We start from the raw sequence: 24076 nt of genomic DNA, 5'->3' as shown, positions 1-24076 counted from the left end.
TCTTTGTTGTTGGGCTAAAAGACCTCTACAAAAGAAGAAAAAGATTAGCAGGATTGTTCCAAGAAAGTAAAAGATTAATGATGTCATCTATGGTCGATGTATGAAATGGGTTTCATTTTAGCTTTTAATTCTATTTCCCCGAATTCATTAAAATTCCAATACACAACTTAAAAACACCATAGAAAATTTTATGTAGAAGAATTTGCTTTTGGGCAGCTTATAAAAAGGTTGGAATAGCACTAAATGTGATTTATTTCATTATTAGCATACAAAGTATATAGATGGTCAGAGTAAAAAAAAAATTTTTTTTTCTTTTTTATTGTTCAGGATGTTCCGTAAAGACTATCCTTCATGTGTATTTTCAGAATCTTTGCCAAAAATGAAACAAAAAAAAATACTAATTGGAAGTCGCAAAGTTAATATCTAAGTAAAAAGCAAAGGAAAACGAAATCATACTTCTAGCAAGCGAGTGTTATAAGAAGATTTAATTTTAGGTTTAAAACCTGATCAGGGCTCGAAAAACAGCCCGTCCGCCCGTCCTCGGCGGTCAAAAATTTCCCGCGGACAACGAATTTCTCGAATCCGACGTCCGCGCGGACGGCCATTTTCCCGTTAATTTTCGTGATACATTTTCAATTTTTGTTACTAGAATTGATGTTTTCTCTGTCTGGGAGTACTGCAGTGTTTGAAAGGGGCTTTTCAGCAATGAAATTACAGAAAAAAACACACATTACTTACTGGTCTTAAACAAGAAGCGTTAAACGTAATTATGAACATCTACCTAAATGGAAAACCCCTTTCAGATTTCTGTGCAGAAACCTCTGTAAATCATTGGCTTGATTGTATAACTGGCAAACGTCATATTTGATTCATTTAAAAAACGCAGTACCCTCGGATAAATTGACATTCCAGATAACTTGACCTTTGTCATTTAAATTATTTCATAAAAGAAATAAATTATTTCATAAAAGAAATACTAGGTTTTACTATTAGTAACCTAGTATTTCTTTTATTACTGTATAATGTAATCCTAGTAACTACTAATTCATTGTGCAATTTATATAAATGTTTGTAATAAATAAGAGAAAATTATATTTTTATTTATTTAGAAGCTACGGGTTAGTTTCAAAGGAGGACGGGTACATTGTTGGGCAAGCCGTCCTCGGGGACGGGTAAAATTTCTGAGTTTTTTCGAGCCCTGAACCTGATGGTATTTCAACTATATCATCTTTTAACTCCTCTCTATTACTCTCCTCAATCAAACCTGTCTTGTTGTTTATTAGATTCTCCTTCCAGCAATGTGATTTCAAAATTTAATTAATTATTAAGTAATTTATCCGCGTAGATATTAATGTGTGTGCTTTTTTATTTTTATTTTTAAAAAGGGGCGCCAAAGAGACATTAAAAGCAGTCTATATAGAACGTCCTGTTCATTAAGGCAAACGATTCTTGATAATGGAGGTCAACTTAAATAGATATTCAACTCAGAGGGTGATCAAATCGATGGTTTTGCTATACTTTTTATGATAAAAAAATAATATAATAAAAGATAAAATATGATAATATTTCCTTAAATTGTTCCTATTTATGATTTTTCTTTCCAAAAAATTAAGAGAAAAAAATACTAATTTTTAAAACAATAATACTGGCTACTATCAACTTATTTTCCTAATATGAGTTAATACTACAAAGCTGCTTCATAATAATTTCCTAATAGTTATTTTTTGTTTGGAAAATAGCGCATTTTAGTGTATTTTGAAACTTGGTTTTTTATGTTGTTTAAAGGATCTGCAATATTATAAAAATTTTCTGCATGCAAATGTTGTTATCCTTCAAAGCGAATCGCATTGTATGAAAAATTTATTTCTATGGTTGCTTCAAATTTCAATGTTGTAATCTGATCTTTAAAATTGTATTCTGATGTAAATTTTCAAATTCTACATAATCAATTCAAAAAAATAATAGTAAACTACTCATGAACAGCATACATTTATTAAAAAAATCTAACAATATTAAAAATATAATTGTATAACAATGTAAACAAAAGAATAATGAAAATGAAGTTTAAAAGATGATAAATGAGCTGAAAAAAGTTTCTCTCTCTCTCTTTCTTTAAATTACACTACGTCAATTGTCCAAAATAATTTTTATTTTCACTTTCTTCGGAAAGTAATTTTTCCATGAAAATTTCATGTAGAATTTCTTCCTCTTGAAGATGTTCAAGAAGAAAATGGGTGCTGTGTCCAAAATTTGAGTTTTGAATTTCGAAGTGTTCTTCACTTTTTTTTCTCTCTTCTAATTTAAGAAAGAAAAAAACAGTTTTAAAATACATAGTACACATACATATATGTACTCATAGTTAAACTAATGATATCCATTATAGCTAATAATAACTAAAAATTATATAATTAAATAATAACTATAATTGTTATTATTAAATCAATTTTCAAAAATTTGTTTTGCCTGGATATATGAAGAAAAAAAAGTTTGGTTAAAATCTCAAAAGTCATATTTTTAAAGAAAAAAAATTGCCGAAACTCTATAACAATACATTATTAATACCTGCAATTCATTTTATTTATACGACAATACATTTATTTATACCTTCAATTTTGTACTTCCTAAACTTGTATTTAAGTTATTACTATTATATATTACTATTAAAAGGAAATAAATTCAACTTAGTCTTAATTACATAAAATTTGATAAAATATGCTTCTAAAATATTTGAAATGCATTTTAATACAAATTTGGATTGCAAAATTATGAATATAAGATGTAAAAAAATGTCACCAAACGAATTTTAATCTTTTTTTATACTTAACTAATTTTGATTTAAAGTATATTTTAAACTCGATACTTAATTTAAACTCTGTCTAAAGATTCCACTTTTTGTCTAAAATTACTAAAAAGTTGTAAAGTAATAAACGAGAATGTAAGAATATTTGCCAACGCTAAGATTGCAAAAGAATTACTTAGTGGGATTTCCAATAGTTACTACATTTCTTCTTGTTTCTGTTTGCTTAAAAATAATACATCTTCAGGTGAATATATAATATTTCATTTTAAAATAACCATATGCTTTAATCAAATAATCAAATAACCATATCAAATAATACGTTTTAATTAATTTTGTTTTATAGTATATTTAATAACCGACGTTGAACAGTCAACCTAATTCTGAGTATGACGACTATCAATGTTCATCTCTGATGTCTTGTAATTTTGAACCCTACCCAGAAAACAAGGGAACTCCTAGGTCAAACATTGGGACAAACTAGCCTTCGTGGTGGACTAAGCGGTATTTAAGTTACATTGAGAGGAAAACCTTTCACGGTTACCGTGACGGTAAGGGGACTCTAACCCATGATCCATTACCACTAAGCATATTTTACATCACCACTGTGGTCGGTGCAAACCGGGTGCAGAATTCGTATCAACCAGCCACCGCTGGTATTTGAACCTGGAGCACTTCATTAAGAGTTGTTATTAATTTAGATATGAACTGTATGAAATTAGCTAACTATAAAGGTCCTTCTTTTAAAACACAGAAAATAAGCGATTGAGAAGCCGTGAGATGTGCGTGTCCTTATTAAGAAGGGTGCCGAAGGCCTTCTCATTGTTATACTATCATTCATGATATCATAAGTAATATGAAAGTGCGGTAAATGTTATTAATTAAATATTATTTAAGGCACTTAAGAAAACAATATAAAGAAAAGTATAGAGTCGCTCGCTTTGTTTTAATTGCAAAATATTTAGCTGATAATATTTACCAAGTACAAGAAATTTTTTTGCATTAGACATCACGAAAATAACATTTATTGTCTTTATATATTAATACTATTTTAATTCAAAAAATTTTTAACATCATATTTTCGATAATTTTTTTTTATATAAATAAAGTATCCAGAAAATGAAAAACGTACCTTCATTTAGAATCTTGTAGATTCTATAGTCATTGGTTTTTTTGATGCATTTAATGCATCTGAGTTTCAAAAGTGCAGCCCGCACTCTTTGCTTAGCTTTACAAATAGCTTTCGTGTCATCCGCATTCCAAAGTCCTTTCACTACAGCCCATTCCTAATAAAAAGTCACCAAACTATGAAATTAATCAACAAAAAGAATTATAATAACTTAATCAGTAATATTTTCTTATGACTTGCGGATAATTTTCTTCTTCTCCCCAATCCAAGTAGCTGTTGGGAGGAGTGAAGGGGGAAAACACGTTTCAAGAACTTTTCCTGTTGTTCCCCTAAATATTGTTCTTTCCTTTCAGGGACTAATATATAATCAGGGATTTTATATCTATGCTTGAGACCTTGAGGGACTGGTTTATATTATAAGTATGGAAGCTAGCCTTCGTCTCCTATGCATATTCTTTGTTTTAACTATATTATGTAGGGGTCAATATTTCAGACAAACTTTCGTATCGGGTCGGTGAGAAAAAAGAAATCAGGGGAGAGAGAAGCTTCCCTCTTTGATGTCATGTTTTCATTGCAGCAGACATTCTTAGACTTTGTGTCAAGGGGAGTTCCTTCTATAAGCAATACTAAGCAGCAACTTTTTCAAAACTTCTGTTTGCATTTTCGTAGAAGAAAGGAGGAGATTGCATAGTTTGTTTATCAAAAGAACTTCCTTCGCCACAAGGTCTAAGTTCGTCTGTTGCTACGGAAACAAGAAATAGCGCATTTTCAACCACTCTAATCCCCTTTCTCTTGCCGACCTGAGGCAAAATTTGTCTTAAATGTTGACCCAACTCTTCTACATGAAATAGTTAAAACTTCGTAACCATGGTCACCGCCACTGCACCAGTCGTACGGCAAGGAGAGTTCTTTTCATAGACAGACTATAATTGCCAATATGTAGCCACTAGCAAATGAAGAAGATGTATATAGAATTTTTATTACGGGCATTTTCTGAAAACTTACAGAGTAAGAAATGAAAATGATGTGTTAGAATGATTTTCCAACATTATAATTTTTGCATGAATTACATAAACCAATCCAAAGTTGCGTAATATATGCAATATAGAGTTGTTTAACATATACGACTTTACGACATTTTAAAGTTAAATCGCGTTTTTCAGGAAACCATATTACTTAACCTGATCTTACTCATACCTCAGAAGTAAGTTCTCTACAATGAAACTAAACTATTTCATATATCTGTTTTTAAGAAGCTTCAAAATTTTATTCTCCCACACACACACACACACACACACACACACACACACACACACACACACACACANTTGAGAACTACTTTGCTTATCCCCTTACAGTTTTAAGTTTGTCATTAAATTGATGTAAAAATTTGTAAATCTTAGAATATAAATTTATTTGATCACAATTAAATTATATAATAAAAATATATTATGTAATAAAAATAATTTTTTACGTATGATTATCTTTGGCTAAATAAGTTTCAACTGTTTTCTTGCATTAAATGTATTGTAACCCTGTTTTTAGACTGAGGCTACTCTTTATAGTTTAAGAGCTTGAAATTCAAATTCATTAAAATTTTGAAAATTATTCCGAAAAGCTTTGTTTTTGTGTCTGACTTCGTAACCTTAAACCATTAAACTTATTAAACATACCATGTTTAATGCAGTAAGGATTCTAGAAATATTTATGAACTGAAACGAATGACTAGAAAAAGTCATTAAAAATTTTCCCTCGAGATTATTACTGTCGATTTCTTTGCTATCTTATTATGTCAGTAGTTGCGGATCAAAGAGAAACATTTATTTTTATTCATCTAGATTTCAATTGAATGAAAAAAAGTCAAACTTTAACTATATTTTAGCAAACATACTTTTCATATATATATATATATATATATATATATTCCTAGAATTATCAAACTTAAATAGAGCTTATAAGGCGCGTTCTGCATCAGAAGTTGAAAAAAGAATGAAAAGTTTTAGAAAAGTTTAATTGATATTTGTCGACTTTTCCGAAGTAAAATCATGGTTCTCTTTAAAATTAAACTTCAATGAATAAATCAAAAGCGGAATCAAAATTAGTATGTAGCATCAAAATTTTTGAATGCCTCCAGAGTACGTAACACTTTTCAAGGGTTAAAGGGTTAAATTGTCAGATCAACTGGTTCAAAAATCGCATCTGAATGCGGTGACACTAGAAATAGATAGGGGCGTTGTAAAAATTTAGATGTAGTCAAAAATCAAAATTACGTCAAAATTCAAAGATCCTTCAAAATTCGATTGTGTAACAAAAATATTGCTGACAATTTTTATTACTGGTTTTAATTCAGCTAGAAAAAAAAGCATTTTTATAAGAAGTGATAAAGTCTTAAAATACCTGTTTAAGATTTTATGATCTGATAAAAGTTAGCAATATTTATTCGCTTATTTAGTAGACGCTAGAACCTACTTCAGTTTGAACTTGACAATATAAAGAGATTCTTTAGGAGGAAGGATCATTTTATAAAATACAAACGCTCACTGAAAGAGGAAGCGAAGATGAAAGTTACTGCGATATTTTGCTCAGTGTATTTTTTGGACGGACACATATTGTAATTTGTGGCAATAATAGTAAGTAGAAGTATCTTCAACGCTCTGCCAGGAATCAAATAGGAAACAAAATTTTGATTTAAGGAACTATCCAAAAATAACATTAACAATCTTAGAAATTTTATTTATGGTATAATACTCCCTGCACTACAATATCACTAGCTAAACCAACTTTTCCTCTAACAATGCCGTTATAGAGGACCAATTAGCAAATATTTTTTATTATTACCTTTTCATTATACTCAATTTTTCTCTCATAAGTATTTTTTTATTAGGAATTCAGCTATATTTATTAAATTAAACACAATTATATTAAATTAAACACAATTCAAAAATCTAAGTAGTTTTTTTAATTTATAAATTAAATTTTCCTTTGAAATTAAATATACTTACAACCAGTGCATTATACAAATAAATCAAATAAAAAACGCTAGAGCACTTTATAATTCAGTTATAGACGTTTTTTACTAAAGATAATATATTTTGATTATTTCCAACAATTTTCTGATAATAATAAGAACAAAAATTATTAGACACATTTACACACATCTATATTCAAATACCCCCTCTCCTCTTCACCCAACCTTTAACAATATGTAATTAAGTTGAGTCAAAACCTTGTTCCTTATACTTCAATAACTTTTATTTGTGTTTACCAGCAATATTTTAAGCTAAGTAGATCTAAAAATGGTACCTAAACAGACTCAAAACATATTTTATTCCGATCAAATATAAAGTATTAAAATGTAAAATCGCTCAAAATAAAAGCAAAATTCAAAAAATTATTTTGTATAAGCTTTTTGTTTAAAATAAATGTTAAAAAAATTTTTTATTGTCAGCAAATGTGTAATTAAATCATTACTTTAGAATTTTGGTTGTGTTGTATATTTATCTGCATTTTTTTCCGTGTGCCCTTTTTCCAATGAAACTTACAGTTGACCAATTATATCAAAACTGGCAATTTTTTTTGACGCTCTTCTTATTTAAGCACTTTACCGACACAAAGCGGATTAGCAACATACGCACGTCCGATATGCCGCATGTCACCGGTGATATTTCGATTCAGTATTAACTAAACCAGTGTTTTAGACGTGGAGTCCTCGCTCTACTGGGAAGCAATTTGATTGTAAAGTGAAAGCTATTAAAAATGGACTAATAAAAAGTTTAAGTCGACGCTATATTGATGTTTGCGTCTGTCATTTGAAAATTCTATCGTCTGATTTAAAAGATAGATTTTAAAAGATAAAGATAAATTTTAAGAATTGAAAGAAAAAAAATCGATTTCTCAAATTGGGCGATGCAGCAATCAATGTTATCAGATGTGCCTGATATTTAAAATGTGCAATATCGAATAGAACTCACAGAAATATAAAATGAGTCGGTTAAAGCTTTATTTAATATTAAAAAAAAGTAATGACATGACTTCGTAAGGAAATTGAAATCAAACATTCAAATGTAACCAAATGTGCAAGAGAGCTACTGTTACCGTTTCTATCTTAAATATTAAGTTGAATGTAGATTTAGTGCTGTAAATGATTTGCTGCTAAAAATAAACAACTTACTTTAACAAGAGAGTATAACTAGAGAGTGAAGTTAACTAAATCAGAACCTGACATAAAATCTCTTTTCAGCGAGTGCAAGGATCTTTCTACATTAAAATAATAAATGAATAACAATAATTGAAATAATATAGAAAAATCTTTCAGTAAAATTATTTTGTACTTAAAAAATTTTATTCTCCATTATAAGTTCTGAAAATTTATTCACTGTGTTGGCTCAATAAATTCACAGTGAATTCTTCATGAAACCTATGTTTAGTGAATCATTCTATATTTAAACAATAAAAAATTACCTACATGTTTAAGATAAGAAAGGTTTAAGTTAGTTTAAAGTGGTTTAAAGTGGTTTTTAGGTTAGTTAAAGTGGTTAGTTTAAAGTGGTTTAGAAAATTTATAGTAGCTAGTGGTTACAGTGATTAAACTTTTAGTTTAATGTTCAGTTTATTGTTTAGTTTATAATAGGGGAAAAAAACAACAAAACTCTGGTTTAGATTTTATTTTATGACCGTCGTTGAACAGCCGACCCAATTTTATGGGTTTACGACTACTAATGTTCAACTCCGTAGTCTTGTAATTTTGAAAACAATCCAGAAGACAAACAAGGGTACTCCTGGATCGAGTATTGGGAGAAATTTGTCTTCGTGGAGGACTTTTTTGATGGAGCTAACCCGCATTTGCGTTACATGGAGAGGAAGACCACGAGAACCTCACACGGTTAGCCGTCGTATCTGCGCTTTCCGTTCTCTCAGATGAAATTGCGTGCTTTCTGTAATTGTAGTTTAATTATAAGATTTGGCGACAAGAAGCCGATTGGTTGATTATTGATCGCTATAGTATTCAGATAAAATCCCAAATTAAAAAATAATTGGGCGCATTTTATAGGTTCTGGGGATTTCTTAGAGAATACATTCAATGCAAGAAGGTTTCCGCCCAACTTAATACTCAGCCACTGAAAAAAAAAATTAATAACAATAAAAAATTCAAACATTGGAATGCTTAATTCTAGACAGTAGAATGCCCTTCATTTAACTTACTTTATATACCTTAGAATCATCAGGACGGAATTGCGAGCTGCTCTGATGTCTCCAATGAAAAAAGAATATTTTACTTTCTCGGTTAATCCAATAGAGCTTATCTCCAAAAGTTCCCCAGTTGAGATGTGGAATGAGAAAGTTTTGAAGCAATTTTATACGTTGAAATTTAGAGTTTGAGCTCATGATCAAAGCTAAAAAAGAAGTTTAAAATTACTTTATAAGTAATAGTAATTATTACTTTAATAAAGTAATAATTACTTTAGCAATACTACAATATATTAGCAATATTATAAGCATGAAAAAAATATGCATAGGCAAATTTAAAATAGCGTTTTCTCAAATTAATACTTTTCCCATTAGCAGATGCAATGACGGTGCTTAATAATTTGTCAAAAGAATTCCTTAAAATTTTTTTAAAATTTTATTTTCCATTTTTATACGTTGAGTATTAGAGTTTAAGCTCATGATCAAAGCTAAAAAAAATTTTTTTTAATTACTTTATAAGTAATAGTAATTATTACTTTAATAAAGTAATAATTACTTTAGCAATACTACAAGCATGAAAAAAATATGCATAGGCAAATTTAAAATAACGTTTTCTCAAATTAATACTTTTCCCACTGTCAGATGTAATGACAATGCTTGATAATTTGTCAAAAGAATTCCTTAAAATTTTTTAAAAATTTTATTCGCAAATTGAAAACTTGCGATTTTTATAGAACAAATCATTTGGTTCAACTTTTTACCACAGGAAAATAAATTTTAACAATTATTTTTACCATTTTAATTTCCCATTTCAGATTAAAAACACATTTTATAAAACATATTTCAACTGATTAAAAACATATTTCAACTGTCACAGTTCTTAAAAACCACACACGATAGAATTCTACTCTGGAAAAAAAATACTGCAGCTTGCAAGAATCACAAAACACTAGTCTATTTATTACTCGCATGATAAAAGTCAAATATACTTCACAGTTATTTTTTTTTTTTTTTTACAAAAAATTTATTTGTAAATGGAATGCAAAATCTTCTGCATGAGGTTTATTTAAAATTTGAACGATATGTTAACTTTAATTTTGATAATATCAATAACATCAGACTTTAAATAAATGCTCTTTATAATTTAACTTGCTTAGTGTATTTTTTCGAAATTTTTAAGTAATGTTTAACGCTAGGCACGGTATTAACACAATTAAATTAACAAATTGTTATCCTATATAGTCATCCTACCAAATTTGAAAAATATGGTATTCCCAAACTAAACCATTGATGAATTAGTTTGAGAGAAAATCTCAAGATGACACTTTTGGTTTGTTTCAGCAACAGCAAATAGGGGCAAAACTAAGCATCTTATCAGCTCGAGGGGTCTTTTATTTGTTGAGACGATAATTTAAGTTATGAAATCAGACACAATATACATACCTTCTCTGAATAAACATGCCCTTTTTTTCGACGAATTCTAATTTTCTATGAAATTTTGAATGAAGAGAATAAAAAATATTAATGAAATTGGTTGTCATTTTCGGAATTAAAAATTTTCCAAAACGCGATATTTTTAATATTTTTTTCCTCAATATTTTGCATTCTGTTGCTAAAAATTACGTAAGTTTACAATTATGATGAAATTTGTATGTATGAATGTTTTATAATTTTTCTTCAATTTTTAAATTAAGTAATAAAAAGTAAATATCAATCTTAATTATAGTTCACTTAAAATTATGTTTGACGAAACAAGTTTTACAATTGTATGCATTTTTTTCTTTCTTTCTAATTGCTTAAATTCTTCCAGAGATGGGAGAGACGTTGTGAAATATTCCAATTGTAAAATTAACATTAAGAGATCCAATCTTTTGCAACACTCTTCTGCTTAAACCATAAAAACCCTATTTTCAAACTGCAGTTATCTCCCTTATTTTGATGGCCAAAAACCTAAATCCAATGAAAAGTAGATTTTATTCAGAATCAAATTTTGCATCAAATTTTGTAACTTAAACTGTTTTGTTTGCCCTACATTTAACACATTAAAGTTAAGATTCTCGAATCATTAAGATTTTTTTTTTTGATATCTAAATCAAAAAAGTTATTAAGAGGATCTTTTTTTGCCAAATAATTATTAATTTATAAATATTATTCTGTTGTAATTATATTCGAAAGCATTTTTTTTTATTTTAAAAGTTTTCATATTTAAAACGTTGCATTGAAAATTTATGGAAATTAAAAGTGTCGATTTTAAAACTACCTCTAAATAAATTTTCTGGCTGCGCTCTCTGTGCATGATCTAACTTTTCCCCCCCAAGAGCAGGTTGCGGGAAAGCTAACTGTACTTCACTCTCATGTTCTGGAGTAGGCTTTTCTGCTTCACATGCTGATTCGTTGATGTGAGCAAAGCAGTACGGTTTAAACGCAACATTTTCTGTTTTCAGCAAAGTATTCACATTTATAATCGATATTATTTCAAAAAGTATCCTACCTTTAAAAAATTTAACTATATCTAGAATTATAAATTGAATTAAATTATTTAATTAAAATATGAATTAAACTTAAATATGAATTAAATTTAAATATGAATTAAAACTATTAAAAGTTTATATTGAAATTATTAAATTTAAATTTTAACTAAAATTACTTAATTTAAATCACAAAATTATAATTTAAACTTATAAATTAAAATTTCATTTTAAGCTTTTAATAAAATATAAATAAAAAATATTTAACTGACTTAATAAAGGTTCTATATAATAAAATAATAATATAATAAATATAATAAAAGTTTAACAAAAAAATATTTTTCAAAAACTTTAATGAAAGATATTCAGTTTTAAAACACCTTACTAGATCAAAATTAAATAAATTAAATGTAACTAAGAGTTTTTAAAAACTTACTTGTTTATAAAAACTAATGAGTTCTCAATAATGCGATAATTTTAAAATAATATAAAAACGTACTTACGTATCACAAACTGAAATTTTTAATAGGGGCGTAGATGCTAAATATAGTCAATCATTGTTTGGCAACACATGTTCCTATTCTCAAGCATCAAGTTTTGTTTGCAAAAACAAAACAATAATATGCATCTTTGCCAAGTTGCGCTTTTTAAATTGGTAAAAGATATTTTAGTTTTTATCTATTTTGCACTTTCAAATAAAAGTATCAACTTGCAGTCGTATTGGCTGTTGCTACTAATTTTGCGAAAAGAAGTGCCCGCCTACAATGACATCATTGAATCAAAGTCTAAGGAACCAATGAATTATTTCGGAGATTACTTCGAACATAGCCGTAAACCGTTTTCTTGCGATAAAGTTTAATCTTGAAATATTTTTAACCCAATCTGTGAAAATGCCTGATCTAACTTTCTCTCAAAGTACGAGAATAGAAATCTTCAATTTCTTAACAGTGGTTTTTTATAATCATGTTTTTCTGTTCTATACGGGTTTGCTTGTTGATAAAAACGAAGCAGTACGGAGTAAACAAATATACATTGAAAATTATTAAATTTAAAAAAAAAAAAAAAAATATTCATACGAAATTTTAGACAAAATATAAACAAAAAATCAGTAACTGATAGATGTATAATATACATTAGCGAAATAAAAGCAGCTATTATACAAATATTTAAATAAAAGCTATTCAGTTTTGAAAATCTTACTCGATCGAGTAAGTTTAATTAAATAAATTAAACGCAAATTAAATTTTTTAAGACTTACTTCTTGAACAATTTGCTTTGAATCAGGCGAAAATAACAATATAAGAGTAGTGGAAACTCATCTTTTTATACATTTTAAACTGAAACTTTTAAGGAGGGCGTAAATGATCCAACCATTGTTTATTAACATTGGCTGTTAATTTTATTAAATGAAATGCCCGCCTATATCTGACTGTGACATCATTGAATCAGTAGCCAAATGGCCAATGAATTCTTTCAGAGATTTTATCTAGCATACCTGTTACCCTTTTTTTTTTTATCTTAAGAGAATGAAATACGGGGAGAAAATAATTTCCCTTTTGATACATCTTGTTTGTTCAAAAATTTCAAATAAGATAAGCTCGATTTATCTTTCTGGAGTTTTTCAATCTAAAGAGAGAGAGAGAAAAAAAAACATAATTCAATCGCTTTAAACATTTGAAAGAGATTAAAATTCATTTGGAAACACTTATGGTGCTCTTAATGGGAATTCTTTTGTTCTTGGACCTTTTTTCATTATTATTATTCTACATATCTTATCTAAATATTATTGTTATTTTTTTAGTTGTTTGGTCGCAAGGATGTATATAATCTAACGTATGTATTTATAATAAAGCGCACAGCACCATATTGCATAGGTTGCATGTAAATGAGCCAATCATTTCTTATAATAATTAAATATAATTTATCAAGCGTTGATGAAAAAGTTATAGAACACTTTCAAAAAGCTTTCTTCAAATAGTAAAAATACGTTTCAGGAAAACTTCTAATAAGAGAATTTTTTTTATTTAACACCATAATTTCAAAACGAAAAACAAGTTCTATAGAATATTCAAAACTATACAAGAGAAATATGAAAATGAATTTTTAAGCTGTAAATTCACATTAAATAAAGTTCAAAGCTTAAAGTCAAAGTTCATTGCCATTTCATTGTGAGGTGGGAAACTAAGAAAAATTGAAAGCATGAAGGGAAATGAGAATAGTCCGTTTAAGTCTTAAAAAAAAAAAACACATTCCATTTAATATTCAAAACTATTAGAAAGAAACATGAAAATGATAATTTAAATTACGAATTCAAATTAAATATTAAAGTTTAAAAGAAAACTTTTCCATTCCATTATGAGGGTAAATATAGGAAAACTTCAGAACATAGAAACAGTATTGTCGGTTTAGGTCTATTTCCGAGTTAATAAATTTCGATCTATTATAATGTTTAATGCGGTGCGTAGTTAGTCAAACACATTTAAATTAGTCAAACACATTAAATGAAGAATAATGCGCACGAACAGTATGAACCGGATTGTTTACTTCTCAAAAGGTGAATTAAACTTGGAACAAATTTCAAAGATTAACCCACCAAGTTTCGAATAACTTTGAAAGCTTAAAAGTTCATATAAAATCGTTTGACTAAAAATAATGTTGGAAACAATTGTTTTTCGAACTTACATTATCGTTTGCAGTTTTCAAAATGAACTCAACTTTAAAAGTTAGCAAAACTTGTATGTGATTAAATAACTGGGCTGTTTTATCATATTTTTATACCTTTCATCTGTAAATAATTTTCTGCAAATGAAAAGAACTGCTGCGAATATTTTGAAATAAATAATAAACCAAGACTTTACTGGAAGCACAAAAAATCATCTTTTTTAAATAATGAAAGAAGAAAAAATGAATAGTTCTTTAAAAGGTATGCATTTCATTTTTTTGTTTTATTGCTATCTAAAATAATAGCTTGTTAAGATTATTATTATTTTTTAATTTTCTAATAATAACTAAAAGTATGCACCCACTTTATCATAGTTAAAAAAAAAGAGAAAAGATTATCGAAAAATCAAAAACACAATGTTAATCCTAATATCCATAGAGTATATTTATGCTGTTTATAATTTTTTACGATAACTTATAACTATATTTTATTTTTAACTTAAAAGGAAAGTAAGAACAACAGTAAAACTTGTAAAAACCAATTGACTAAATTAACTGAAATAATTTCGTATATATTTATAATGGCTCTCAAAAATAAGTATATATCTTAAAATACCTTTATTAAAAGACACAAATTTTGATTAAGGTATAGCATGTATATAATAAATATGAAATTAATGGGAATGATACGTCGAAATAGTCAATTACGTCGACAAATATTTTCCAATTAATAAAAATTTACTTTGCTGGAGAGTACCTCAGTTGAAATATTATAGAAAATTGAATAGAAATATTGAATACAATTCATGATATATTGAAATATTATGATATATTATGAAATATTGAATAGAATTTTTTTCTGTGAAACTTTTATAAGTAAGCGTGTAAGCGTCATAAAGTTGAATACATATTTAAATTAAAATTTGTTTAAAATAAAAATTTTTTAAGGAAAATATTCAAAAGACTCTTTTGTTTTAATTAAACTAAAAATTAAAATTCTAAAAATTTAGATAATTATTTTAAATTAGCGAAGGATTAATTTTGAATTGAAGGAAGATAAAAATGGCTTTAAATAGAATAAATTCATCTTGAATGTTATGAAAATAAAAATATATCAGAGATTCTTCAAAAAGGGTGTCATTTAAGAGGACGGTAAACTGAGTAAGAAACGTTTCATAACAAATTTTCTTTCACTTTCATAAGTGATTTCAAATTTAAAATATATAAAAAGTTTAAGCAAAATTAGAATAATCCTTGAAATTTCAAATATTGAAGAAATTTTTTTAAAAAAATATCGAAATAAAAATAAATTATGAGAGAATAACGCAATAAGTTAACCTCTTTTTCAATAGTTTGCTTGAATTTTCATACTTTGATTTTTTTTAATTAGAAATTGAAACTTCATGGCTTACTCTAGGTTTGCTTGAACTCACTTTTTCTGTACTTTAAATTTTAAATTAGTTATGGAGATCAAACAGAATTTGTGCTGAAAAGTTTCTCCCGTAGTATAGCGTCTTCTTAAAAAGATAGAAGATGATTTATGAAGTACAATTGACTCTCATACTCTCATCATGACGGCATGAACTTTTCATATATTTATTCATTACTCATTTAATTATTCTGTTAATTGGGGAAAGATAAAGTGTCATTGCCTAACATATTTTTATTATTTGTTGGATAAATTCTTTCAAAATAAATTTAGACAATGTAAAAGCATTCAACAATCGATCTTTCAAAATGTAGGAATAAAAATATTCTTTTCAGTTGACTGTTTAAAACACAAGATCAAATAAATTGTATATTTAGTCTAAAGTTTTCCACTTTTTTCAAAAAAAATTATTTTACTAACTTAATTTATGCGTAATTTACATATTAAGAGCATATTAAGTATTAGAACTTGTAAACAATGCGTGCAATTTTAAATTTATAAATTATGTGTAATGTGATAATGAATATTTTTTTCCAAGATTAAAGGACAGAAGTGAACAAGAATGTCCTAAAGGTAGAAATTAAATCAAACCGCAGTTTAATGTTTCTTTCTTTCTCTTTTTTTTTTTTTGTACTGTTTAAACATAAACTACTAAGGACACACTGGAAATTTATATTTTTGCAGAACAAGTTACATTAATTATTCCAAAATAAAATCTATTTAAAAATGCCTGTCTATGACTGTGTATGGTGGTTCAACGATTCTGCATAAAATTTCATTTCTGGGCAATTCTTGTAATGAATGTATCGTTTTAAAAAATAAATTAATTAATAAATTAATGAATAATACTCAAAAGCTTTAATTTAACTAGTTTCTTAAACTTATTTTTACTTTAAAAATGTTTTATGCAAAAAGAGTTATGAATTAAATTAGAAATTATCTATTAATTAAAATCTCTGTCATAGTAATTCTGTCCGTGTGGAAAGAATCTTTTGACTATGTCAACCATCATCTATCAAAAGTTTCCCCAAGATTGAATCGAGTTAACATGTCTTATATATTAGTGAATTGATGTTTAATAATCGTGGTGGTAGTTACTCCTCATGCTTTTAAAGGAATTAAAGTGAAAGGGACAAAATATTGAAAAATAATATTTTTCTAAGCCAAGTTAGGACCAATTGTCTTATTATGTGTCTTTTTCTTCAAATTTGGTCAATAAAATGGTCATGAATAATAAAATAAAAACTTAATTATAAAAGCAAAATGCAATATCAAAGGTGTGGACAGCCGAAGTGGTAAGTAATAAAAATATTCTTACTTTTAAGCTGATTTGGATGCAAAAATCATTTATCTCTAGTCTGAAAATACACCATATTTCACTTCTATATGAAAAATAAGCAGTCATACTAATAGATCATTCTTATTAAGTTAAAATATTTGACACTTTAGTACTCAATTTACTCATATATATTAAGGGACCGTTGTGACAAGCAAAAAAAAAGGGTAAACGTTTTCTTACTGAATTATGAATTTATAAAAAGGCAAAAGGCAAAATACGTTATAGATTTCTAATAATTTTAATATTTATCGATAAAAATATACATAATACATATTTATTGCTCCTCGTATTGCTCATAGAACATATTTCATGTTCAATATTTTCATGTTTTTATTTTTATATTCAATATTTTCATGTTCAAATTGAGTTGTTAGTTATAGTGTTTTTGATATAATAATGTATTGCTTTTAAGACGTGGAATTGGAGGGCTTTATTAGTTTTTCAATAAAAGAGAAAATCACTGTAAGAAGAATAAATTGAATAAAGGTAAGGGACACACAAATGTCACCTTTTATAGAAAACGATTCACATACACTATATATTTGCAATTATTATAGTCTTGTACACTTTCAAAATTAATCATAAGCCACATAGCAGTGTTAAAATAAACAATTAACCATTTAGAATGGAGATTACATGAATGTACTCATACCCATATGATATCTAGAAGTGGCTGTAGAAGAAGGCAAATAAAGCAACAAAAGATTATTGAAACAGCCTAGTAAATTTAAATAATGTTGCAGACTATTTATCACCTAAACTACTCCTTTTACAATATGCTTAAAAAACATCTGTTTTTACTTTTATGTAATTGAGACAGCTGGATTAGTTTCTGATGCCAAGCATAGGAAAAATTGATCAATAAATAAATATAAAATAGAATCTAGTATAGAATTCTCAACACTTTGAATTAAATGATACGCTTACAAATTAGACAAATAGAAAACAAAAACTTGTCGTATTTGATTAAAGTCAAATTATTTATAACTAATGACAGAATGTAGAGGTGTATACGAAATTCGTTTACAAAATTCGAAGGTACGAAATTCTAAATTCAGATTCGAAAATGTAGTTGGGAAAATTGTAATGGTCGCAATTTCGATTACACTGATGGAACTTTTTCTGATTTCACCATATTTGTAATACGAAATATTTGAATGCATTATCATAAAAATTAAAATGGGCTGAATGAATGAACTGAAAAAATGCGATACAAGTTGCATATAACATACCTCAAAACATTTGCGACCAAGCGCATAATTACAAATCCGATGTTTGTGACTGCTTTTGTATCAAAATTTATAAATCTCAATTTCATCCGATCATAAAATCTCTTTACTGCAATGCTAATCGATATTTGTTATTTTAATTCTCAAAAACATAGCTAGAATACAGAATAAAAAATGAATTAATGTGAAACTGCATGAAAGTGTTATCAATTAACGTAAAAACACGCAAATATTTACTGCTTTAAAAGCATAGTGTTAAAACGAATTTAATTTCAGTTTGCAAATGAATTAGGCTAAGTGTATGCTCAATTTTGTGCCCCCCAATTTTCATTTTTTGAGAAAGTTCTGACACCATTTAAATATTTTGACACACCCTCATTTGTTCTATAGTCATACTATGGGGTTACGAAATGGTTACAAGAATCATTTTTTATGTTTCCTGACAATAAACAGATTATTATATCTAAATTCAAATTGTTTTCTATTATCAACATAGATTTGGTTTCTCAGATTTAATAAATTTCTCTATTGATTTATAAGCTCTTATGAGATAACGCTTTTCATTTTTCTCTTACCATTGCAACTTCATTGAAAAATTTGTTCTTGAAATTCTTATTTAATTTTAAGCTATTATAAATTAGTAACAATAGTTATTTTTCACCAAGGAGGATATTTAGGAATCAAGGAAATCAAGGAAAAATTTGTTCTTGAAATTTTTATTTAATTTCAAGCTATTATAAATTAGTAACAATAGTTATTTTTCACCAAGGAGAATATTTAGGAATCAAGGAAATCAAGGAAAAATGTGTTCTTGAAATTCTTATTTAATTTCAAGCTATTATAAATTAGTAACAATAGTTATTTTTCACCAAGGAGAATATTTAGGAATCAAGGAAATCAAGGAAAAATTTGTTCTTGAAATTCTTATTTAATTTTAAGCTATTATAAATTAGTAACAATAGTTATTTTTCACCAAGGAGAATATTTAGTATTAGTACGAAAAGTTTTATTCGAGAAATTTGAAATGAAGTTTGCGTGACGGATAAACTTTTCAACAATAATGAATAAATAGTCCTTTTTTTCTATTTCGCGAATAAAGCATTTAAAATTGCAATAACATTCGTGCAATTGGACTTAATTCGCCTTAAGTTCATAAATGATAAAATTATATTTCGTCCATTTTCCATATGGTTTTTTTGACTTGCTGATTTAACAGTTAATTGCTGATTTTTATTACTGATTTAACAGTTATTCTTAAGCTAATTACAAAATCTTAAACTCTTTTATTCTATCATACTCCCTGCATATTTTTCTAAACAGCTTCATAATTTCGAGAGCAGAAAAACTTTGCGTAGAAAAATAAAATGAAAAGTGCGAAGATACTTGGATACACAAAAATATATTTTGTCACGCATAAACTTAACTAACTAGTCAAAACAAATAATAAACAAAGTAAAACAAGAGCGCTCACAAGTTTGTAGCGCTCTCCTGACCAAGCTATTGGAACCATATTTGCCAGATTCCAAAATTAAATCCGTAGAAAAAAAGATTTGTTTATTCAGAGAAAGTACGTTTTTGTGTTTTACTTTGTATTTTAAGAAAATCGCCTGCACTTATTAATTAGCATATTTGAGATCACCCCCTTAAGCCATCAAGATTCCAAGAATGTGAAAATCCGATCATTAGGATCAAAAATAATTCAGGGTGTTTCGTTTTTTTTCTTCTTTATGTGCACTGTACATTTTTATACACATTTCCTTGTTTTTTTATTATTTTTTTTTTGCAGCAAAACAAAATGTAACGTTAAATTAAAAACCAAAAATAGCGGAGGTGCTTTCGATTTTTTAATACAGAGAGATTATTTGTTCAATAAATTCTTTTAACATAAAGGACCCCACACAAATCTAAAGGAAATTTATTTTCTGCCTAATTGGCTGAAAATTTAATGTGTTTTAGTTCAAATTTGAAGTCCTAATCAAAAGTTCTTAGTGACACTGAATTGTTGTTTCATCGCTTTAATACAAGACATCTTATTCAGAAGGTTAGTAAGTAAGTATTTATTCATCGTTGCTGTTCTTTTTCCTGTAGCTGTTGCCATCCAACATATAATAAAATATTTATAATCATCTCATTAATCGATTCATGAATCGATTAATAATAATACTACAACACTAAGTCCAAAAATTTAAAGTTTCCTAGACGAAGCCTTAAACATAAATAGTAATTCTCAATTTTCTAATACTGTCACGACTGATTGCTTTTAAAAAAAGATACTTGGATGCATAAAAATATATTTAGTTGAATATTATATTAGTTGAATATTGAATATTAGTTACGCATAAACTTAACTGGTCATCAATTATTTGAATATTACTTACATTTTGTTGAGGAGGTCGATTCACTGCATCATAGATACATTCTATTTACTTCGTAGGTGAATACTTCAAAATAATTATTTTATTCACTAAATTTATACACAATCCATACATTTATTTAACGAATGAGCCGGCCAGGTGGCCGAGTGGTTAGCGTGTCTGACTGCGGAGCTAATGGCCGCGGGTTCGAATCCCGCTCTGGGCATGGATGTTTCTCTCTCTGTGTTGTCTTCTGGTGTGTAAATGAATGAATGTGGCCCACCCTATGAACGGGTTTGTGGCAGTATGGCGTGGGTAACGTTGCTCGCCTCCGTGACTTTGGTTCACAGGTGCCCACTGGGTAATGATAAATGAGCAACATTTCCGGCATCTTCCATGGCGAAGAACGAAAGTTCAGTGCCTGCCGTTATTACAAAAAATTTAACGAATGATGTAAAGGAATTTATAATAATTTTAACTCTTAAATTCATGTGTTATACTCGTATGCATGGGTGATGAATATATTTTTATTAATTTTTTAATCTTCTATGATTGAAGATTGTTGGAGAGTGAATTAAATCTAGAAGCAAAAATTAACTCTGACAGCAATTAACTTATCTAACCCTCTTAAGATGCTTTACTAACAACGCATAGGAATTATTTTTATTATTATTATTATTTTGTGAAACAAGTTGCATTAATTGTTTAAAGCAAACTATTTTGAAATTTCTAGATGAGACTGAATCTAGTATAGTGCAAAAAGTTTGATTAAAATTACCGTTGTAAGCATTTTTTGTTTGTCCGGTTCTGAAGGCCAATAAAATTTCTATTTGCAAACAACGAAAATTGTGAAAACCCATGAAGGTTTCGGCGCCAACTGGAAACAACAGTAAAATATACTACAAATTTTCTAAAGGAAAAAAATTCAATTGATTAATTATTACTAAAGTCGTTCAAAGAGGTGTCCACTGACGCCATAGCGCAGTCTACTACAATGTAAAAATTATTCTCGGGTGCGTTCGGATGTTCTTTTGATGCCTGCTCTAGTGGTAATAACCCTCGCAAAGAAATCCTCTAGTGTGACTAGAGACGTCGCATTATTTAAAGATTTAAGATTACCCCATTGGAAAGGTCTCTTGGATTGAGATCTGGTGAACTTGGAGACCATGTATTTAATCCACTCTTCTGGGTTTGTGACATCGAGATAATTACTCACCTGGAGGTTATAATGTGTAGAGTCACCATCATACAATCATGAAACGCCTTAAAGCTAAAAATATACAAGCATAACAACTGACCTCTTCTAGATTCACAGTCTGCATGCATTTTTTACGATTTTCAACCTCTAATCATGGTTAACGACACCATTTTCTAGGGAAAGCTTTCATCTTCCTGGTGCCATTTAACACCTTTCTTAATTTTGCCGCTCATATGTTTGAAAACACGGAATTTGCTACTTTCATCTACTAAGTGTGTTGGTTAAAAATATAGTAATAAATGTAGCAAATAAATTAATCGATATTATAATCGTTTTCTGAACTTCATTTTATTAAAAAAAATGTAAAAAATATTTGCATTTATATTAAAAAATCATAAAAGCCGCCAAAGATTTTGGGTTTTCAATTTAACCTTTTTTCGGCGAAAAAACTCTAGATTTTGAAATCGAAAATTACTAAAATGTGTCAAAAAATGTTCAGGGATTACGATGGAATAAAAAAATTTATGTTCGAGAATTATTAACAGTTAAACTTGTCTGAAGTAATACCATATGAGCCGCTCTACAGGTAGCAGGATCGCAACTGTAGAGTTGAAATTTAACATGCTGAAAGAGTCACATTTATTTATGAACTTAAACGGAAAAAAATTTTCTTCGAAATTCTAGTTTGCACGAAAGTTATTGTCATTTCAAGTTTTTTTTTCCTCACTTTTTTGTATTTTATGTTACATTTTGCTTCGATTCTCAATATCTATAGGACAGAAACTAGAAATAACGATGATGTGCAAAAAAATGCACAAAGAGTTCGATGGAGTAAAAAAAAAACTATGATTCGATTATTTGTTTGAGAATTATGAACTATTAAACTTCTAAGAAAAAAAAATCCATCTTGGCTTAATCTTTTTCTCGCTGAAATGCAACTACGGAGTTGAAATTTGACGTACTGATAGGACCATTTTATATTATAGTTTTTTTTTTTCTTTTTTTTTCGACAATTTCTTTGACAGTTATTACAAATTTAAGTGCTTTAAATATTGACTACTTAGCCATTATTGTTAATTTATTTAAAGTTGTTAAGTTAAGGAAATTTATTTTTCTCTCATGGAGTCCTTATTTTTTGTATTTTATAAAGCTCACGCTAAAACAAAAGTAGTAGAAGCAAATATGTATGCAGTAGTAGTAGAAAGAGAAAATTCGATTCGTTTTAAATCTCTTCAACAAGTAAAATCTCAACAAGTGAATTTTTTGACAATACAAATGATTATTTTTCAAATATAGGTAATACACTATTTCGTTACGACTAATGTTATTACGTTACCGTAAAGCTGCAATGATCGCATATTTTGAAAATGAAATGTTCTTTGTATACGTAGAAAATATTGACGTTTAAGAAAGAATATTTTCATTTAATTGGTTGGTTGGTGTCGTATCCTCTATTGAATCATATTTCATGGTGTGCTTGAATAGTTTTTGTTATTTCTATGGCAGCGACTGCAGGGCAGTTAAAAACATGATATGGTGTCAGTTCCACATTAAGAAAGTTGCCACAGTTTTGATATTTTCTAGTCCCATCTGTAGAAATGTTCATGTTTTTATGATGTTTTGTTTTTAGTCTGATGAGAGTAGTGGCTTTCTTCCTATCGATGTCAAGATTAGTTATTCGATCGTGGGCTTTGATTTAATTAATATGCTCTTATTTTTAAGCTGATTTGAAAGCTGAAATTATTAACCTATTGGCTGAAAGTTTACAATATTTCATTCTATGAAGAGTTGTAACCTGTAATTCATGCAAATGATTAATACTTATTAAATTCAATATGTCATGTCGCGCTTTATATCTGACTATAAAGCTAGAGACAGGAGACAAATGTGAAGTTTTACATATGCAAATTAAATAATTAATCATAATATTTCTGATATAATAAATGTAATTCTTTTGAAATGTGTAATTGGAAGGCTTAAAAGTTTTAAAAAAAGGAAGAAAAGTACCACTTTAAGGAAAATAAATTGAATAAACACAAATATCACACTTTTTAGGGAATGATCCATACGTTTCGTACTAATAGGGGAAGCTTTTCTTGGAAAAGTAATAGGTGCGCAAAACTAAATAGGCGTGTTTCTTCAAAAGAAAACTCCACCTTCTTTAAATTAAAAATTCCGTACAACAATTTTGGATAATAATTTCGAAATTCTACTGAAATAGCAGATAAATAATTCTTTCAATTTATGATAAACAGAGATAAGTTTAAGCTATGCTGTTTTGTTGA

At 27.9% G+C, this 24076-nt stretch overlaps 1 protein-coding gene across 5 annotated transcripts in view; it reads right to left on the bottom strand.

Annotated features, from left to right (window-relative positions):
- Window positions 1-1976: 1976 nt before the first annotated feature.
- LOC107446827 (interferon regulatory factor 8) overlaps window positions 1977-24076 on the bottom strand; it is a 34591-nt gene continuing 12491 nt past the window's right edge. For 2 of the 5 annotated variants that reach the window (XM_021144327.3, XM_071181998.1), the window contains exons 2-4: window positions 9129-9319; window positions 3930-4083; window positions 1977-2295 (exon numbers count right to left, since the gene is read on the bottom strand). In XM_021144327.3, coding sequence (XP_020999986.1) covers window positions 2123-2295; window positions 3930-4083; window positions 9129-9311 — 510 coding nt within the window. In that variant the 5' untranslated portion in view covers window positions 9312-9319 and the 3' untranslated portion in view covers window positions 1977-2122. Of the gene's footprint in view, window positions 2296-3929; window positions 4084-9128; window positions 9320-12084; window positions 12252-12839; window positions 13050-17662; window positions 17682-24076 lie in introns of those variants that run through there. The other 3 variants (XM_016061594.4, XM_016061596.3, XM_043038895.2) reach the window with 3 other exon arrangements.

The sequence above is a fragment of the Parasteatoda tepidariorum genome, chromosome 1 (genome assembly GCF_043381705.1).
Source record: "Parasteatoda tepidariorum isolate YZ-2023 chromosome 1, CAS_Ptep_4.0, whole genome shotgun sequence".
Lineage (NCBI taxonomy): Eukaryota > Metazoa > Arthropoda > Arachnida > Araneae > Theridiidae > Parasteatoda > Parasteatoda tepidariorum.
Note: the sequence above shows the minus strand (reverse complement) of the source record. Positions and strands in the feature narration are given on the sequence as shown.